Source organism: Electrona antarctica (genome assembly GCF_951216825.1).
Source record: "Electrona antarctica genome assembly, chromosome: 23".
NCBI classification, from domain to species: Eukaryota; Metazoa; Chordata; class Actinopteri; order Myctophiformes; family Myctophidae; genus Electrona; species Electrona antarctica.
Genome location: NC_136804.1, coordinates 17,361,669 through 17,380,577, shown reverse-complemented (window position 1 = coordinate 17,380,577; position 18,909 = coordinate 17,361,669). Strand labels below are relative to the sequence as shown.

The 18,909-nt window shown below is 42.7% G+C and overlaps 2 protein-coding genes across 3 annotated transcripts in view; one reads left to right on the top strand and one right to left on the bottom strand.

The window, feature by feature from the left end:
- The window catches only part of plxnb2a.1 (plexin b2a, tandem duplicate 1), a 248,294-nt gene that overhangs the window by 182,711 nt on the left and 46,674 nt on the right, over window positions 1–18,909 (bottom strand). The window lies entirely within an intron of this gene.
- LOC306916712 (nuclear factor 7, brain-like) lies at window positions 17,058–18,579 on the top strand (the record flags this gene model as incomplete). Its single annotated transcript, XM_079494729.1, has 1 exon — window positions 17,058–18,579. The coding sequence occupies exon 1, from the start codon at window positions 17,191–17,193 to the stop codon at window positions 18,577–18,579; it is 1,389 nt and encodes a 462-aa protein (XP_079350855.1). The 5' UTR covers window positions 17,058–17,190.

The window sequence follows — 18,909 nt, the reverse complement described above, 5'->3', positions numbered from 1 at the left end:
AGTTAATTAATTTTAGTAATTATTATGAACCTACCCTCCAAGTTTTGTAACTATAGTGCTTACAGTCTCAGAGGAAAAAATACTTGAATGTGATTTTTTGCATTTTCCCATTCATGTCAATGGGGAGATTTAATGCACGAATAAATTCATATCAATTAAACTATACAACATTTCTCTTAGCAAAGTACAAGCACACCATTCTGATTTTTTCCGGTCGATTTGACATATGGCTCAAGTGCGTACAGTCAAAACTGTGGGAGGAGTAGCATTTCAAAATAAAGGTTACTCCAGGGTGAATAAAGTGTTACAATTACAATAGTCTGGTTGCCCTTTAGGGCAACCACACTAATAATAAAGTGTTACGATTACAATAGTCTGGTTGCCCTGTTAGGGCAACCACACTAACAAAGTTGTTTCAGACAATATAGAGCAACACCAAACCTCATGTGGTTTTTTTTTTTCATAAAAATGTTAACTTCCTGTTGATTTGTCCATTTTTATTCAGAAGAAAACCCGGACTGGATCCATGGATCCGGATCCAGATCTTCATATAGTAAAATCAACAGGAAGTTAACATTTTTATGAAAAAAAAAAACCACATGAGGTTTGGTGTTGCTCTATATTGTCTGAAACAACTTTGTTTGTGTTTGTTTACGAACTAAAAGAGTGATTTTGAGAGCTGTTTCAGTGTACAATGTAAGTCAATGGGCTGGTATTTTTATAACGCTATTTTCTGTAAAACTGCACTATGGAGCGAAATAACTCCTGGACTGGACTAGTTTGACCATAATAAGGTAAGAAAACAACCCAAACCTCTAAAAAAGTGGTCTTACCCTTTAAGGTTATTTTCGTTGAATGTTCACCCCAAAATATGGGTATAAATAGACCCATTCCATCCCTCAGAGTAACACAATTTATATTAACCCATTTAGACCTGAGGACGCATCTGTGTCATATTATAGCTTTTAACCCATTTTGGGTGCGGGAACCCCTTTTGGTGTTTTAACTAAGCATTATGTTATACTTTAGCTATTGAAAAATAGCAGATCTACAAGCTCATAGCGCGCCACCGAGTGGCGCGCTATGAACTTGTAGGTCTGCTATTTTTGAAAAATCGTAAAAATGCGGCACAAATCTTTGAATATATATTCTTTCAGAGCGAACGTTTTTTTTATTTCGACGTCAGGCCTGAATGGGTTAACAGTAAAAAATAAAAATAAAAAACAGGTTTGTCTGTACGTAAATTCCAACAATAATAACAACCTACCGGTAATCAAATTTTATTTCTGAGCATTGCTTCCTTAAGTTTCTTTTTTAAACCAAATTAATTTCTTGTTGGAGTCAAATGTGGGGAGAGGAGAGCACATCCCATTATGCAATGACTCTGCACATTACCATTTCCTTAAGTGCATTGGCTCTGTGGGCAGAGGTAAAGTGACCACTTAGTGCCTGTCTACCAGTACCATTATAACCAATTGTCCATCATTTGCAGGTAATAGCTGTAAAAACAAACTGATGGGGTTCTGTGAGGAGTACACGTCCTTTAATAACAGAATAAGGCTTTCATCTATAGCCCCATGACAGCTTGGCATGCATACAGTTGGGTGCCACTGATATTGTCCCTTATCATTTGACCCATTTAGGCCTGACCTCAAAATTTTTAAAAAATCCTTCTAAATCCTCCAGTTTTCTGAAATAAATATTTTCACGATTTTTCAAAAATAGCAGACCTACAAGCTCGTAGCGCGCCACTCGGTGGCGCGCTATGAGCTTGTAGATCTGCTATTTTTCAATAGCTAAATTATAACAATGTTTAAAACACCAAAAGGGGTTCCCGCCCAAAATGGGTTAACTGTCCTTTTGCGCAGATCACGCAAACCTCAGCAAAAAGAAAAGGACAATATCGATGGCCTCCAACTGTAGCAGTGAAGTGCTAGTCTTGCCACTCTGTTCTGACTTCTGAGCGAGCTGAAGTTTGCCACGTTATTGCTTTGATGCACTAGAGCAGATAACAGGACAGTAGTTCAGAGTTGACAGATCTAGAGATTGTATGACTAGTCTAATTGTTGCGTTAGTTAGCAGATGAGCGCTGCTTATAATGGCAGAGAGATGCCATTACTCATTCTCATTACTGTATTATTAATCTGAGTGGATCATGACAGTGAGTCATCAATAGTGACCCCAAACAGTTTCAATAGCATCCTGAGAGCATACAATATTTAGAGCCTATTACCAAGAGTCTATGCAAGGCCTACTCCCATACGACAGGTTACTGCCGTCTTCTTTGCGTAGCCTTCAATTATGTTGAGGAGCAGACAAACTACTGTCTACTGACATGTTTGTTCATGTTCAACATCATGTTTACTTTACTGTATATGTTTATCATCATGTTTAGACTGTGGTAAAGCACATCAGTACAGATGTTCCCGGGACAGATTTATAGACAGCATGGTGTTTACATCAATGTTAATGTAGTTCGGTGAAACGTAAATATTTAACATAATGTGGTAATTAGCCTATGCTAAAGCATGTAGAGATGTTAGGGTTAGATTTGTAAACAGTGAAAAGTTTGTAACACTAAATGCAACATAGTAAAACATGGATGTCAATGTTTAACGTGCAGTAATATTTACCCAGACTCGGAGTGAGTTCAGATGTTTTAGACAGATTTATAGACAGCGGAAAGTTTGCATCAGTGTAGCCTACTGTTGTCAGTCCGCTCACTCCTCTGTAGTCAAAGTGTTTCGAATGTTTGCTTGATTGCTTTTGGCTGTCCTGGGAGCCAATAAATAACTGATGTAATGGACTGATTTGAATTAGGGCGCGGTTCGGGGCCTTGCAAATTAATTCACAGCTGTCGGATAGCAGGGCCGGGTGCGGTTTTTGGGTGCAGGTTTCCAAAACAACACCCATGTGGGACTCTGAATCAAGTGGCAGTTCACAAAGGACAGGAACTAGTAGAATGGATAGAATCATAATTCTTCCATCCACTCATTGTCTCTCGATCGTCGCTGCGGTTCATCCGAGTAAGCAAATGAACACATTCTAACATATAAGCTGGGTTGAGTTGTGTTGACAAAGGGGACATGAGGCCTTTGGCTGTTGTTTTGAGAGTGGACAGAAATGGTCAGAGATGAGGCTGGGTTGAAAAATGTCACTAAACTGACATGACAGATTGCTACCGTAGTACCGTCATCTACAGTATGATGTATGGTGTGTCAATAACTGAAGCTGTGTCACCATCATGATCATTTAGCAGCCAATTAATGGTCACACTATTAATTGCGATTAATGATTTCATTGTGTTTTCAGCAATGATCATCGGAACACAATAGTAAAAATAACATTTCTCTTTGTCTTTTAGGTTTTGGCAAATCAAAACGTTTTCTCTAAATGCCCTAAATAAGGAATCCATGTTAAAAGTGGTTAAAAGAGTCTGGAAAACAACCAGGAAATAATGTTTAAATTAAATATAACATTTCTGTAAATGTAGCCCAAATAATTATGATCAGGCGTTTGACAGAATGGAGAAAATAAATACTGACAGAAATATTATCTCTCTGTTGGCCAAAGATTTGTTGTATTGTTTTGGGAAACTGGAAATCTAGTGTGATGGACGCATTATTTAACATCAGACTTTATTAAGCCCCTAAATCCCTGGGCTGGTTTTTTCTTTTCCTGCAGAAGCAACCCCACTAATCCGTCCCCCATTTGAAATGGAGGTCACATTCCAACTAGCAAAAAGACCAGAAAGTTAATTAATACAGCATCTCTCTCAATCCTATGGGTGGGAGGTCTTTTCTAAAATTAATACATCAATCAACCAAACGCACTTCAGAGACAAGTTCTAATGAGCTTTATAGTACAATTAAAAAGTAAGTCGAGAAGGCACCGCAAACCACGAATAAATGAGCCATGACAAAGATTTGTCCAGCTTTGGTCTGTCTTCATACATCGTTTTCGGGGAGAAACCTTGTATCTCCGTATTTCAACTTTTTAGATTTTTGGGCAAAATAATGCCCTACTTATTATAGCTTCAGTGTTTAAACTGAGCAGCTAAAGCAAAAACATTATTCTTCAAGACAATATTACAGTGAAGCTGAAACAAGCCCACACAGTTGCCTGGGCCTACTACTTGACCTAAACTGTAGCAAAACAATATATAACACAACATGTTAAAGACATTGTTTACGCGAGGTAAAGTTTCTAATATATATCTACCTGATATTATTAACCTACATGCATCTTTCAGCCAAGGTTCACCTCACCTCACATTAAGACATACGTCTTCATGCCACAATACCTGATGAGGCCTTGAGCTCAGTTGTCTTCTTAAGCTGAACACTAGGAGTATCTTAGACAAAATGTGCCATGCCATCGCTTACAGCATGGCTATGCAGGAGACTAGCCATCTAGAAAAGGGTCTTGGCTGTCTTGTCTGTGTTTCTGGAGCTAATCTCGCAAACCACCGGACCGATAAGTGCCAAGCATATTGTGCAGAGTAGGCTGTAGAAGTGCAACCACTCGTTTTCTTTCACTACAAGTTTGACACTTTGTGAAATATTCAACTTTTATTTTCTAATGCAATTAAATGAGCCTGTGACAGTGTGAGTCTGAAACCTCACCCAAATGTTGAGTTATAGGTCATCGATGACAGACGTCACAGGCTGAGGCTGGTCACATGATCAAACCCCAGATCCATAATTGCCTGGTTTTATAATAAACATAATCTCAGTTTGAATTTAAGATACAGAAGCCTATTAAAAGCAAAGCCTCTATTATCAATATATTTCATTTAAAAGGATCACATTATTAAATTATCAAAATATATAGGCCTGTGTCACAATCACATCACCTTTATAGTTTCCATATTCACCTTTATGCAAGTTTATGCATCTTGACTATCACAGCACAGATATTAAACTAATCTGTCAAGGGCAATTTTTCTTTTGCAATGGTATATTAGTCTGGTTCCAGGCTATAGTTTTCAATGGTATATTAGTCTGGTTCCAGGCTATAGTTTTCAATGGTATATTAGTCTGGTTCCAGGCTATAGTTTTCAATGGTATATTAGTCTGGTTCCAGGCTATAGTTTTCATATTGGTATAATGGTATATTAGTCTGGTTCCAGGCTATAGTTTTCAATGGTATATTAGTCTGGTTCCAAGCTATAGTTTTCATATTGGTATAATGGTATATTAGTCTGGTTCCAGGCTATAGTTTATAGGTATATTAGTCTGGTTCCAGGCTATAGTTTATAGGTATATTAGTCTGGTTCCAGGCTATAGTTTATAGGTATATTAGTCTGGTTCCAGGCTATAGTTTATAGGTATATTAGTCTGGTTCCAGGCTATAGTTTATAGGTATATTAGTCTGGTTCCAGGCTATAGTTTTAATGGTATATTAGTCTGGTTCCAGGCTATAGTTTATAGGTATATTAGTCTGGTTCCAGGCTATAGTTTATAGGTATATTAGTCTGGTTCCAGGCTATAGTTTATAGGTATATTAGTCTGGTTCCAGGCTATAGTTTATAGGTATATTAGTCTGGTTCCAGGCTATAGTTTATAGGTATATTAGTCTGGTTCCAGGCTATAGTTTTCCCCTGCAGGATCAATACAATTCCCTCTACACCCAATCTGTTTAAGTCGATCACAAGCTTGTAGAACGTCAATTTTCGACAAATGTCTGCTTCAGAATAGGGTATGCTATCGTTCATGTGTTTCTTCTAACTTCGACAGGAAGAGTGCAAAGAGACATGAAATCGAGGACAGAGAAGAGGAGAGACATGAGGGGAGTTGGAGTCAAACCCCTCCCGAGTCCCAAGGAGCATGTGGTCAGTGCAATGAACGGAGCCAGCAGGCAGCCACCTCTTTAATTGAGGTGTGGAGAGTCCACTCAGTCTGGTTTTCTGTCCAGCAAGTAGTTTAACTGCCCCATCTGCTGCCCCTCCCGCCTCTAACTGGAACTCAATTAGACCCCATGACATGGACAGCAGGTGGTCGCAATTAGCTCTCTGCTAGGACACGAGAGCAGCCGTAATGCATGTCCCTGACCACGAGAGATGGAGAGCCGTACGGAGTCGGACCCAGAGTGTTGTTGGAATTGGAATGGTCAATTAGAGCAGTGATTCTCAAACGTTTACCTCTCAAGGACCCCCATAAATCCGAGATCACTCAAATGGACCCGTAAGTTCCATTTCTACACTCTGACTTACAGACATGTAAAGGTCCATTTGGAACCCTGTTACATAAATCCTGATTGAAGGTATCGGAATCTGCAATTCTGCAGCCGATGTGTCCTGATTTTTACCCACTTTCAACGTGCAGTCCCTACTTTGTCGTTAAAGGTCCATGTTTTTTTAGACGTCACATAAAATGGCGATTGATTATAAAAAACATTGATTATGTTTTAAGAATTGATTGAACTCATGTGTTTGTGACAGAACAAAATAAAAAATAAACAAAAATAAAATTCACAGGTGGCAGACAGCGATCTCCCCATGTACACAGTGCAAATGTGAACATCTTTCAAAAGCTTTTAAGGATTTTCAAAAATTGCCAATCTCTTTTATTAATTTATTATATTTATTTCTGAATAGAGCTTCAGTGGTTAAACAAAACTCTATTGTCCATCATTGTACAGTTCAAGACGGGGTGTGAACCGTAGGGGACGTCAAAAAGCAAAACAGAAGGAGCAACAAAAGGCCTGAATGAACGGAAGCTGGATTGAAGGAAAGAGAATACATCGACAAGGAGTCGAAGACAAACCAGTTGGCTGGTCAAGAGGTACAGACCGGACCATTTCATGTGTCTGCGGTCTGGGTTCAAAATCCATCACACTAATTAGGCGGCGGAGCAGAGAACAGACACATGTGAACAATGCAGCCATGATGGATTCTCAGCCGTCTCGCCCATCTTTCTCTCTCTCTAATCAGTCTCTTCCTTGGTCTGGCAGCAGAGGAACCAAGGACAGAACAAAGATTGCAGCCATTTGTCATTTGCAGTGGTGGAAGAGGTACTCTGATTTGTGTACCTACTGTAGGTAAAAGACTTTTGACTTCAAAAACCTTTGAAAAAGTAGTAAATTAAAATTATTTTATTCCTTCAAAATGTGTCACGTTTTTTTTTTTTTTAAATAGGTTTACAACGCAGTAATTGTATTAATAAAAAGCTAGAGTGGAGTAAAACGTACAATATTTGCCTCTGAGATGTAGTGAAGAAGTATAAGGTATTTAAAAATAAATAAATAAAATACCCAAGTAAAAATACCTTACAAATCGACTGTAGCTCAGAACTTGAGTGTACTTATAGTTACTTTCCACCACTGAAAGATTGCAGCCATTTGTCATTGGTTCCATGTTCCTCATAGAACAGGGGTTCTCAACGTTTTTGGCCAGGGACCCCCGGAAATGCTTTGGCAATGTCTCGGGACCCCCGCCCCGCCCGCCCCCCAATATAAATTGACTGCTACAATAACCTTAAACCATTTTGGTTTAAGGTTAAACATTTTTGATGTTTTAAGCATTGTTATAATTTAGCTATTGAAAAATAGCAGATCTACAAGCTCATAGCGCGCCACCGAGTGGCGCGCTATGAACTTGTAGGTCTGCTATTTTTGAAAAATCGTGAAAATAATTTTTTTTTTTTTTTTTTTGGAAAATATTTTGGGGACCCCCCAAAATAATTTGGCGACCCCCCGAGGGGTCGCGACCCACGGGTTGAGAACCCCTGCCTCATAGAATAGAAAAATGTCCAGGTAAATGTCCTCTGGTGGAAATATCTATAATCCCTGATTGAAGTGATATCAAACTATCAGCCAGTATCTACTGGCAGAGTGGCAGTAGGGATGAGATGAGGGGGAAATGCATGCCTCTGGTAATTCATTTTGATGTCCGGTGGGGATATGTTTTATTTCCCGCTTCTGGTCAAAATGAATTAAATACATACATTTCCTTTTGGGAAATCTAGATATGTTTGATAGCATGACAATGAAAAAATAATACTGTATGTTTGCTACATTAACCCTGGCGTCCCTATTACAGGCATCCCTTTTTACCTTTTTGTAAAAATCTAAAAGAGCAAAAAAAATAAAAAATAAATAAATAAGAATGCAGATCTACAAGCTCACAACGCAATTTTATATGATCAAAATATCCTCGAGAAAAATGCTGTTGAAACATTTTAACAACGCACATTGTACTGTATGGGGGGTCCCCCCACCGGCTGCCGGTGCAATATCTATTAATATCTATTAATTTAGGGGTCCTTGACATGAAAATGTTTGAGAACCACTGCTGCATACTGTGATGACTGCTCTGAACCATTAAGTTCCATGCGTCTTCTGTGTGAGACTCTGTCCAACTCATTAGGTCCATTGGAGAATCAACAGACACGCTTCATTGGAAAGAGCACATTCATCTGCTGATGTCATGTTTGTAATGAGTACTTGTGTGGTCACAACTTCTGTGCAGAGGAGCGAAATATAATATTTGCTAAATATTTTGACTCAAATTGTTTCAAAGATACATCGGAATGCTTTTTCAAATGTGTTTAAAATGTTCATTAAACTAGCATATTGGAGAATATTGGTTGAAACCAGCTGTGTGTGTGTGTGTGTGTGTGTGTGTGTGTGTGTGTGTGTGTGTGTGTGTGTGTGTGTGTGTGTGTGTGTGTGTGTGTGTGTGTGTGTGTGTGTGTGTGTGTGCGCGCGCATATGCGTGCGTGCATGCGTGTGTGTTCCATAGAGACCCTTGAGATCAATGTAACTCATGAAAGCCGAGGTTCCCCTGTTTCAGAGACCAGGTGGTCTAACAGCAGATATGAATAATGCTTCTTCTGATTTTTTTTTACTTTATTTACATCAGCACTTCTACAACTACACAGATAAAATGCTCCCAGCCGCTCTGTCAAAGGCCCTTAGAAGATTAGAAGAACTTCAGGCACTGAGATCAAAGAGCCTTATATTCATATTATGGACAATGCACGGTATACTGCACCTTCACCGGAGGCTTTGTAATGGAGTATATTCTTTCAATGTGGTCAAGAAAAACACAGCAATTGCACTCGTATGCAAGTTAACAGTTGGCTTCAGAAATCCCACCTACCTGTATGTATAGTTCCGACCGCGGAGGTCGCAACAGTCATAACTATGAAACCTTGCGTTTCATAACCCACAATCCCCGTCACTCTGACACGTCACCCAACTCAAATCCCCGTCGCTCACCCCAGGCAAGCCCCCAGGTCATCGTGACATGACGTGACATCAGTCCCCTGGTCACCCCAGGCAAGCACCCAGGTGCCCAGGTCATCGTGACATCATGTGACATCAGTGGTCACCCCAGGCAAGCACCCAGGTGCCCAGGTCATCGTGACATCATCGTGACATCACGTGAAAAGGTTCCATACATGGGCATTCCCAGCTGATACCCTAATACAATCCCTGTTATGCCCATATACGGAGATCCCTGACTGTGATCAATATTGAGCCCATATATGGGAATGCCAATATATGATCACATTGTTACAGTCTCAAGATAACCACTGTGGTTGCCGCAAAGGTCACAGTTAACTATGGAATCATGCATTTCCCGTCACTCAAAATCCCCATACATGGGGAAAGCCTGATGTCATAGTAAATGTGACGTGCGGTCACAATTAAGCCCATTTATGGAGATCCCTGATGTCATCAATATTAGTATATGGATATATGTCAGAACCTGTTCTGACATTCCATATGTTGATCGTTCCCCATCCATCCTTCCTTTTCGATGTCTCCCTTTTGACTGATACCTGTCCATTCAAACCCTAGACGGGCCCGCCCCAAAGTTATTTGTGCATCTGCGCCCAGCAGCAGGCGAAAACTAGAGTTCTCAATAGGCCCGAAAATTAAGGCCTGACGCTACCTGGGCCCTCATCAAACCCTGTATATTCAATACACTGCCCCCGCTGCCACCCTTAGATCTCATATGGAGCTGACCTGTTCTGACATTCCATATCTTGATCTGACCTCATCAAACCCTGTACACTCAAGATACGCTCCATATATGGCCAGTTTGTATAAAAAGAATATATCATCTTAAATTAAAGATAATAAGGGGATTATGATTTTATCCAATCAATTCAGGAGTGAGAACTCCACAGAGATGATTTATAATTTTAAATGTTATAGAGATCCAGTTCCAATTTTGTCTGCTTGTTTTGTTTTGTCACTTCCAATTTCACTTGTTAATCCTCGAGGTCCAAGAGGTCTCTTGGATTAAATTGATATTCCGATTTGTGCTGGAGAGACGGGGAGACCCCTGTTACTGAACAAAATACTATAGCAATGATTAATATTGATCATTTAAATTTACACCCCTTTGATGCCAAATACTTTGTGTTAGGGTCACTTTAAGAAAAGCATTTGAGTCCTATACGCATCTTTGATATGTACCCCAAATTAATTATCTTACATGTGTGCACACATGAACACAGTTCACCTTTGCCAGTGGTTTTCCAGAATTGCATATTTCCCTGTAGGTATCTAATTGTACCACACAAGTAGAAGTTTTTATTCAGATTAGACCGTGACAAACCACAGAAAGTTAATTACACTTATAACCCTGGGGAAATTAAATGTGCGCATGAAGTCCTCGACTGTAACTGTAAAAATGCAACTACAGTAGTACAGTGGATAACTGTGACGGTATGTATGTATACTGGATCACAGTGGGCAGGATGCATTTAACTACTTTCAGCCTTACGTCCTCCTTTTGGGCATGTAGGTGACAGATTTCTTTTTTGTAATTTTGGAAAATAGGTCATTACCACTTAAACCCGGTGTACTTAGTTAACACCTAGAACGCCCGGGGGTATTTGTAACCCCAGCGATTTGTTTCTTCAGGGCCCATTTCAAGGTGCACAAGGCGCCATCTTGGATGTAGCTGAAGATGTAGCCGAAACACCCAAGGGGCCAGTGAGGCTATTCAACGTTGAAGCTCTGGGCCCTAGTGGTAGGAGGGACTACAGGCGGACCCGTGTATTCATGACCGGGAAACCCCGTGCAGCTGGGCTTTAACATTGAGCGCTCGGTTGCACTTCCGCATTTGACCACCAAAATTTGGTGGTCAAATGCGGAAGTAGACGTTCTGAGACGGTACTTCCGGCAGTCTTCCGGGTGCTTCAAAACGCCACTGAGCAACTTCCACTGACATGAATAGCTGGGGGGGCGGAGCTTCGTGCCAGTTCAGTCTCTATCCTTTTATATACTCTATGGAAACACCCCCGAGGCGATCGGCAACAACAGTATGATTACTTCTAACGCGATAAGCGACGGGAGCGCGATGGGACGTCAAAAACATAATCTTTGGTTAGAATTGGACAGATTGCCCAGGCGGTGGCGTAACCGTCTGGGCACCCGACTGGTAATCCAGTCGCAGTGTGCCGCGGGTTCGACTCCCGAGCCCGACACGGCCTTTACTGCATGTCTTCCCCCATCTCTCTCCCGTTTCCTGTCAGCCTACTGTCTGTCCCTTCAAAAACCAATAAAAAGGCGTAAGCCGCAAAAAAATATCTTAAAAAAAAAAAAGAATTGGACAGATTGATTTAGATCAAGAGTTATTCACGTTTTAAAATTTTCGATCTCATCCACTAAAATGGAGGGGGACCACTCCACTTTGGATGACGTCCCAGCCGGAAATGACATTGAATGTTGCCCAACAGGCGCTCCCAGCCTGTAGAGCGGTGCGCTCGGTTATGATATCATTAATGTTCCGTCCTGTGATTAATCTCCGTCCTGAGCGCTGAGCGTTTATGCCGCTTTTTTCCCCCTCTACACCAAATCTCTTTACTGAAAATAGCTGATGCAAAACGCATCATTTTGATCTCGTATCTGCTACTTTTGACCCCAACGGTGCCACCTAGTTTCGCAGGGTATAGGGAGTCATTTTGTGCGGTCCGCTCATGTGAGAGGCTGTCCCGCGTGCGCCACAGAAGGGGGGGTGTCGCCAATTGTGTGTGAGACTGGAGCGGAAAGGCCCGTTCACGGCTGGGACACACACTACTGTACCTGTCCCAGAGTTTCCTCTGCCAAGAGTCCCAGAGTGGACAGACTACTGGGACACGTTTACATCATGGTTGGCATGGATACCACACGCCCTCCTCCCAATCAGCACATATGCTTCTCGGGGAAACGAAAAGCAAACTTCCACTCATCATCGTTATAAGTAAATATAGAAGATGACAAGAATGAATTGTATTTATACATTATAAATGCAGTCATGTCATATTTTCTAGCAGTGCAGACTGCTACCACCGCTGCATCCACCACCACTGAATGAACCTAAATATATTTACAGATTTACTAAATATAACAAGACAGGACTAAAAGCCGGCCAACATTCCACTACAGCTGCTGGAACCTAAATATATGTATTTGCCAAGTCCATATTTTCTAAATATAAGAACGAACAAAGTGGTGCTGATGTAGGAATCTGAAAACGCCATGGGATTTAAGATGCTCTGATGTCCTGCTGCAGGCTGCACCTGAACTCTTCATCACACCATCATCCTCCTCTTCATTCATTCATTTCACTGGCTTTGTCTCCCAGCCATGGGGGAGGGTGGGTGGGCTCGGGTGGGCTTTATGTCCTAACCTCATATTGTCACCGTTTGGCAGAAACCTCCTATGTTCAACTTGTTTTTGTCTTTTTTGTGAATTAACAGTGCCACGCAAAGGTAACAAAAATAGCTGACCTAAGCTCATTAATTAACATAATGAGCGCCGGGATTTCTTTCAAAATAGGAGCTTGGGGTGCCGGGCAGACATGGCAGCCTTTACTCTGAAAGACCCCCTTTCCGTTCCGTACAAAAACCGGGAGGCATAATGTTACTTGCTTACCTTGCGATGATTATGATAAAGTCTCTCTAGAAGCATTAATATTCTAAACGAGAGGCATGTTGAAGTCAGAAATGAAGACAGAAGTATGCCCATCTGGTCAAAACCATGGAGAGCTCCCTAGATTAGGAAATACGAGCCATTCTTTCTGAGCCGTAAACAAGGAAGTGAACCGCAGTGCGCATCTGCGAAACAGCAAGGAGTATGGTGCAGAACGTGGAAAGATACAGGGAAGAGAAATATGTCTCTAAAAAAAGGCTCTACCAGGAAGTGAATCGGAGGCGGAGTTTTGCGACCACGTGAATTCCTTCACAGGGATCTGCAAGGTGGTTCATAGGTTAGCTAAGTGGAAAAACTAGTGAAAAACACTGAAAACACAGTTTGGATGTGTTGGCAGTGTGAGTAATTAATTGGATCCATTTGGAATTGGAACACGGGTTATTTTTGTTCCATTTCCTGAAAAGTAACGTTTTCATCATACAAGGTTTCTTTCCAGTCGACAGTGACAGTATAATCTATTCTTCTCTTCAGTTCCCTGCCTGTTCCCAGTTTCCAGGGTTTCTTTTTGCCCCCACCGTTCATTCTCTGGTGCCCTCACGCTCCTATTCTTTTTGTTTTATCCACTCTTTGCTATTCTTTCACCCCTTCATCGCTCAGCAGAATAGCCTCTTGTTCATTTTTATTTTTTATGCCTCGTCGTGACACATCTGAGCGAACACACCTCTGGGTGATCACAAGCTCACTGACCCGACTAAACCAAACGCTTCTCCTAATGCGCCCCTGTGTGTGTGTGCGTGTGTGTGTGTGTGTGTGTGTGTGTGTGTGTGTGCGTGTTTATACGTGCGTGTGTGTGTGTGTGTGTGACAACAGGCCACTTAAATTAAGCATGCAGCAGTGAACGGACACACACCATTGAGCATGGCAAACCACAACGCCAAGGACAGGTACAAGCCTCAGAGATGCACACTGTGCGCACACGCACAAACATGCAGGCGCACGCGCGAGAGTAAATCATAAATCTATTACATTCTCCTAATGCCAGATTTATGCTCTGTCGTATGTCGGTGTCGTGTGCCGAAAATAGCCGATCTATAAGCTCACAGTCACAACAACACGTCACATCGGTGACACATTGTGAGTTTTATATAGATCAGCTAATTCCCCCCCTCCTAGTCAAGTTCAGAGCCCTCAGATAGCTCATTGTTTTATATAGATCAGCTATTTCCCCCCCTCCTAGTCAAGTTCAGAGCCCTCAGATAGCTCATTGTTTTATATAGATCAGCTATTTCCCCCCCTCCTAGTCAAGTTCAGAGCCCTCAGATAGCTCATTGTTTATCGAACAGGAGGCAGAGCTGTCACGCGTTGCAGTGATCAACCACGGCGGGAGAAGACGGCGACAGGCAAATGAGATGCACACACCATCGACTTTTACGTGTGTGTATCCGCAGAGACCTTGCCGTGACAGCGCTGATCTCTAATCTCTGCATTTTTGTGCGGCTTGGCTGCAGACGTTAATGCTAGAACACCGACGGGTAACGAAAACCGACAGATGAAGAGTCGACGGCTATGACTCAGAAATGTCTGATGACTCGTGGAAGACAAATAAGAAATAAGATATTTGATTGGCCTTGAAACGAGCCCTGAAGCCATGCCCGAGAACAAACTGTCAGAAATGCTCAGGCATCATGTTCGTCAAAAGGTCATGTTTATTTGTTTTGCAGTCCAGGCAGGGCACCTATAGGCTCCTGATGCAGCCTGACTGCGGTATAGCACATCACGGGTTTGAGTCCTGTTCCTGGCGGGCTTTGCTGTGTGTCAGTTATAAAAAAGAGACGATCTACAAGCTCACAGTACGTTTGTGAGATTCTATCTGCTAAACTGTTTTGATCTGCTAATTTTATTTTTTACATTTTCACCCAGAATGACATGGCCAAAGGCTGATATAGGGCTTTAATACCCATTTTAATACCCATCAAAACCCGGAAAGCATCTGTGTGATTTTAATTTTTGTTTGGCTATTCAAAAATAGCAGACACAAGCTCACAGCTCGGATGTTTTTGAACATTTCTTGAAAGTGTGAGAACTGTCTTAATAGGTTAAAATCGGTACACGTCATAACTGCCTATACCTGTACGAATGTCGTCAAAAAAGTCCCATGATGGCCCGGACGGCTGGCGTAGTGGTCTGTGCACTACTGATGCAGCCTGACAACGTGGCAACTCAGTTTCCAATGCCAATCCCCGACAACCTTTGCTACGTGTCACTCACCATCTCTCTCTCCCCATTTCCTGCCAGACTGCTGTATACTATGTAATATAGAAAAAAGTGGTGCAACTCCGTGTGGGGGTCCCCGGGGGGTCGCCCGGAACATCCAGACCCCCAGGAACCCCATGGTGCCAGCCCGGTTCCGGCGAGCCGCTCCGCCTCCGAAGCGGTCGAGAAATGACAGAGTTAGCATAAGGGGTTCCCCGGGTGGTCCTCGGAACATCCAGACCCCCAGGAACGTGCCCAGGGGGTCGGGCCGGTTCCGGCGAGCCGCCCCGTGTCCGAAACGGTTGAGAAATGACAGAGTTACTGTGTGGGGGACCCAGGGACAAACATAGCTCCGTAAAGGAGTGGTTGCACCACTCAAAAAAGAAAATGACGATGATATATTGGCCGGACAGATATATCGGTCAGGCTTTAGTTTGATTGGCTCAGCAACAGATCTGAACGGGAAAACACTCACGTAGCACCTTCACGTGTTTCCTGTTCAAATCTGCTGCAGCAGAACCAATCAAAGGAAGCTATAGGAAAATGGACCAGGACAGGAAACGGACCTGCTACCTATGTATTTTCTGTTAAGCCAGTGTGTGTGTGTGTGTTATAATAATAGCACTCCTGACCTGAATTCAGACCAACTACACCTGAAAACAAATGGGGTCTGGGGCCATTTGCACTCACGCATGCACACACGCACGCACGCACACAGTTTTTTCATGCTCACACAGAAAATATAGCTGATCTGCCTGCTGAGCTGAGCTAACAATGTGTCGCGCTGCAACACGAAAGCTTGTAGATCTGCTATTTTCAGCGCACAACAATTGCAAACAACGTATAAATCTCTATCCCCAAACTTAACTTCTAAAATCGTAAGCCAAAATGTTTTTAATCATAAAGAAAAACATTTAACTTAACCTGTGAGGAACAGGAACATGGTCCTCCCTCGTCAAATTCTAATAAACTTGTGAGGACATTTGGCCAAGTACAGTAATACAAGCACACACACACACACAGCTGCTCTGAACGTGGCTTCGCTCAGTCAGCTGTCTCCGCACATGACCTTAATTTCAGCATACCTTCGTTGACAGTTAAATCAAATGAGTCTGGAATGCGTTGTTGAGGGACAGAGAGAGGACCAGTTTAATGAACGGGACACTTTTTTGGTGAAGAAGGGTTCCTGTTTGGAGGTTAATGGGGGAGACGAAGACCAGCTCTCACTGAAGGTTAATGTGGATCTGACAGAATGAGCGCCTAGCTGGGAAGGTTAATGGGGATTGAAGCCGAGGGCCCAGGCAGCTTTACACAAGTAATTGGGAAATGTGTGACCGAGCGATTTGAGTTACTAGAGTCCTAACAAAGTTAGGACGCGCACACACACAAACACACACACGTAAAGTGTGGCTTGATCACCTCTGTCACAGACCAAACACTGTCCACTGACTGGTGTGTTCTGGCCTCTAAGTCTCTCAGCAACAAACTAACAACTCCATTAAAACAAATTAACGCCATGGATTCCTGCAAGGTGCAAAATTACCGGCCCGGACGGTTACCTCAACCGTCTGGGCACCTAGGCTGCCGAGTCAGCCTGGCGGCGTGCAGCGGGTTCAACTCCCGATCCTGACGGCCTTTGCCGCGTGTCTTCCCCCCCCATCTCTCTCCCCATTTCCTGTCAGTCTACTTAGTTTCAACCTATCAATAAAGGCAGAAAAAGACAAAAAAGATATGTATCTTTATAAATGCTCTTACCTATTGAAGCGGTGAGATTCATTCACAGAGGAAGGAACAGGGCACATGGAAGAGAAAGGGAAAATGACAGCTGTTAGTTCATTTGTACCGACTAATATTGGGATTTGTACAAGTTACAAGTCTTAAGAAAGTTAAACCGGTGAAAAACGGGCTGTGCGATAGGCCTATAAACTGAACTCCTGATTTACCTGGCACAAAAAACACACTCGGACACTTCACTGTCTGCCACATTCTCCTGCTGTAACGTTGAAAAGCACCAGTGACCCGGCCTCAGGTAAAATACCAGTGGAAGGGCTACGAGCAGACTTGATGGCTTCCAATTCGACTCAGGAGGAGGAAGAGGAGTTCCACTGTGCTGTGTGTCATGAGATCTATAAAGATCCGGTTATCTTGTCATGTAGCCACAGCTTCTGCAAATGCTGTCTACAGGAATGGTGGACAGGAAAACCAACTAAGGAATGTCCTGTTTGTAGAACATGCTCCAAGGAAGAACCTATTACCAATTTGGTGTTGAAGAACCTGTGTGAGAGACGGAGTGCTTTGTCAGAGAGGTCGGACGGTGTCTGCGTTGCACATGGCCAGAAACTCAGGCTTTTCTGCATGGAAGACAAAGTTCCTACGTGTCTCGTGTGTCGGGATTCTAAAAAACACAACAACCACAGGTTTAGACCCATTGATGAGGCCACATTAGAGCTCAAAGTGGAACTCCAGAAATTACTTAATCCCTTACAGGAGAAAATGAAGGTCCTTGATAAAGTTGAAACAGACTGGTATAAAAGAGAAAAACACATTAAGGTCCAGGCTCAGCACATAGAGAAACAGATGAAAGAGCAGTTTAAGAAGCTTCACCATTTTCTACAACGGAAAGAGGATTCCATGCTCCTTGCAATGAGGAAGGAAGAGGCACAGAAGAGTCAGGTGATGAAGGGCCACATTAAGTGGATGAGCAAAATTAAGGCGAAGCTTTTGGTGAAAATCAGAGCTGCTGAGGACCAATTGAAAGTCAACGATGACATTTCATTCCTGCAGAACTACAAGGCCACAGTGGAAAATGTCCAGCTCACAGTCAAGCTGCCGAACCCACGGCCAGTCCATGGAGCACTGATGGATGTGGCTCAACACCTGGGCAACCTGACCTACCGTGTCTGGGCCAAGATGCAGAATATTATCTCTTGGACTCCTGTTATTCTGGATCCAAACACTGCTCATGATAGACTCAGCCTGTCTGAAGACCTGACCTGTGTGAAACTTTGTTTGCCACAGCAGCTTCCTGATAAACCTGAGCGGTGTGGCAATCTCTATGTCCAAGGTTCTGATGGCTTTAAGTCAGGGACTCACAGTTGGGAGGTTGAGGTTGGTGACCATTCATCCTGGAAACTTGGCGTGTCAGAAGAGGGTTACCCGAGGAAGTTGCAGGGTAGATGTTGGCTAATAGGGTTTCGTGATGGCAATTACAAAGCAAGCTCAACAGGAGCAGTGTCCACTAAACTCTCTGTTAAGCAGAAGGTCCAGAGGATCAGGGTCCAGCTAGACTGGCTCAAAGGAATGCTGTCCTTCTTTGACCTTGATTCTAACACACACCTACACACCTTCAGACACACTTTCACCGATGTTGTCTTTCCAACATTTGGGACCTACATGTCCCTCCCCCTGAAAGTGTTACCAAGGAAGCTCTCCATCCATGAGGCCTCGGAGTAAGACATTTAGACGCCAACACAGCATTTGTAGCTAAAACTAGGAGTTCCATGACATGGCTCATCAGTAAACATATTGATGGTTGATTGTAAATTGAACACTGCATTCTGTGATAGCTGTAGTGACATGCCCAAACATAGGGATGCCAGGTTGAAACTGGTTAAAGTTGAAGTGAGGTAGGATGCATTTATAGCTTGACAAATCTAGTTTGTGAGCTACTGTACACTTCAGAGAGAGATGGCCACCATTCCAGACCACAAACCTTCCTATACAGGACAACATTTTCGGTTCCATCCTAGTATTTTATGGCACCCACTAGTGACAGAACCAAAG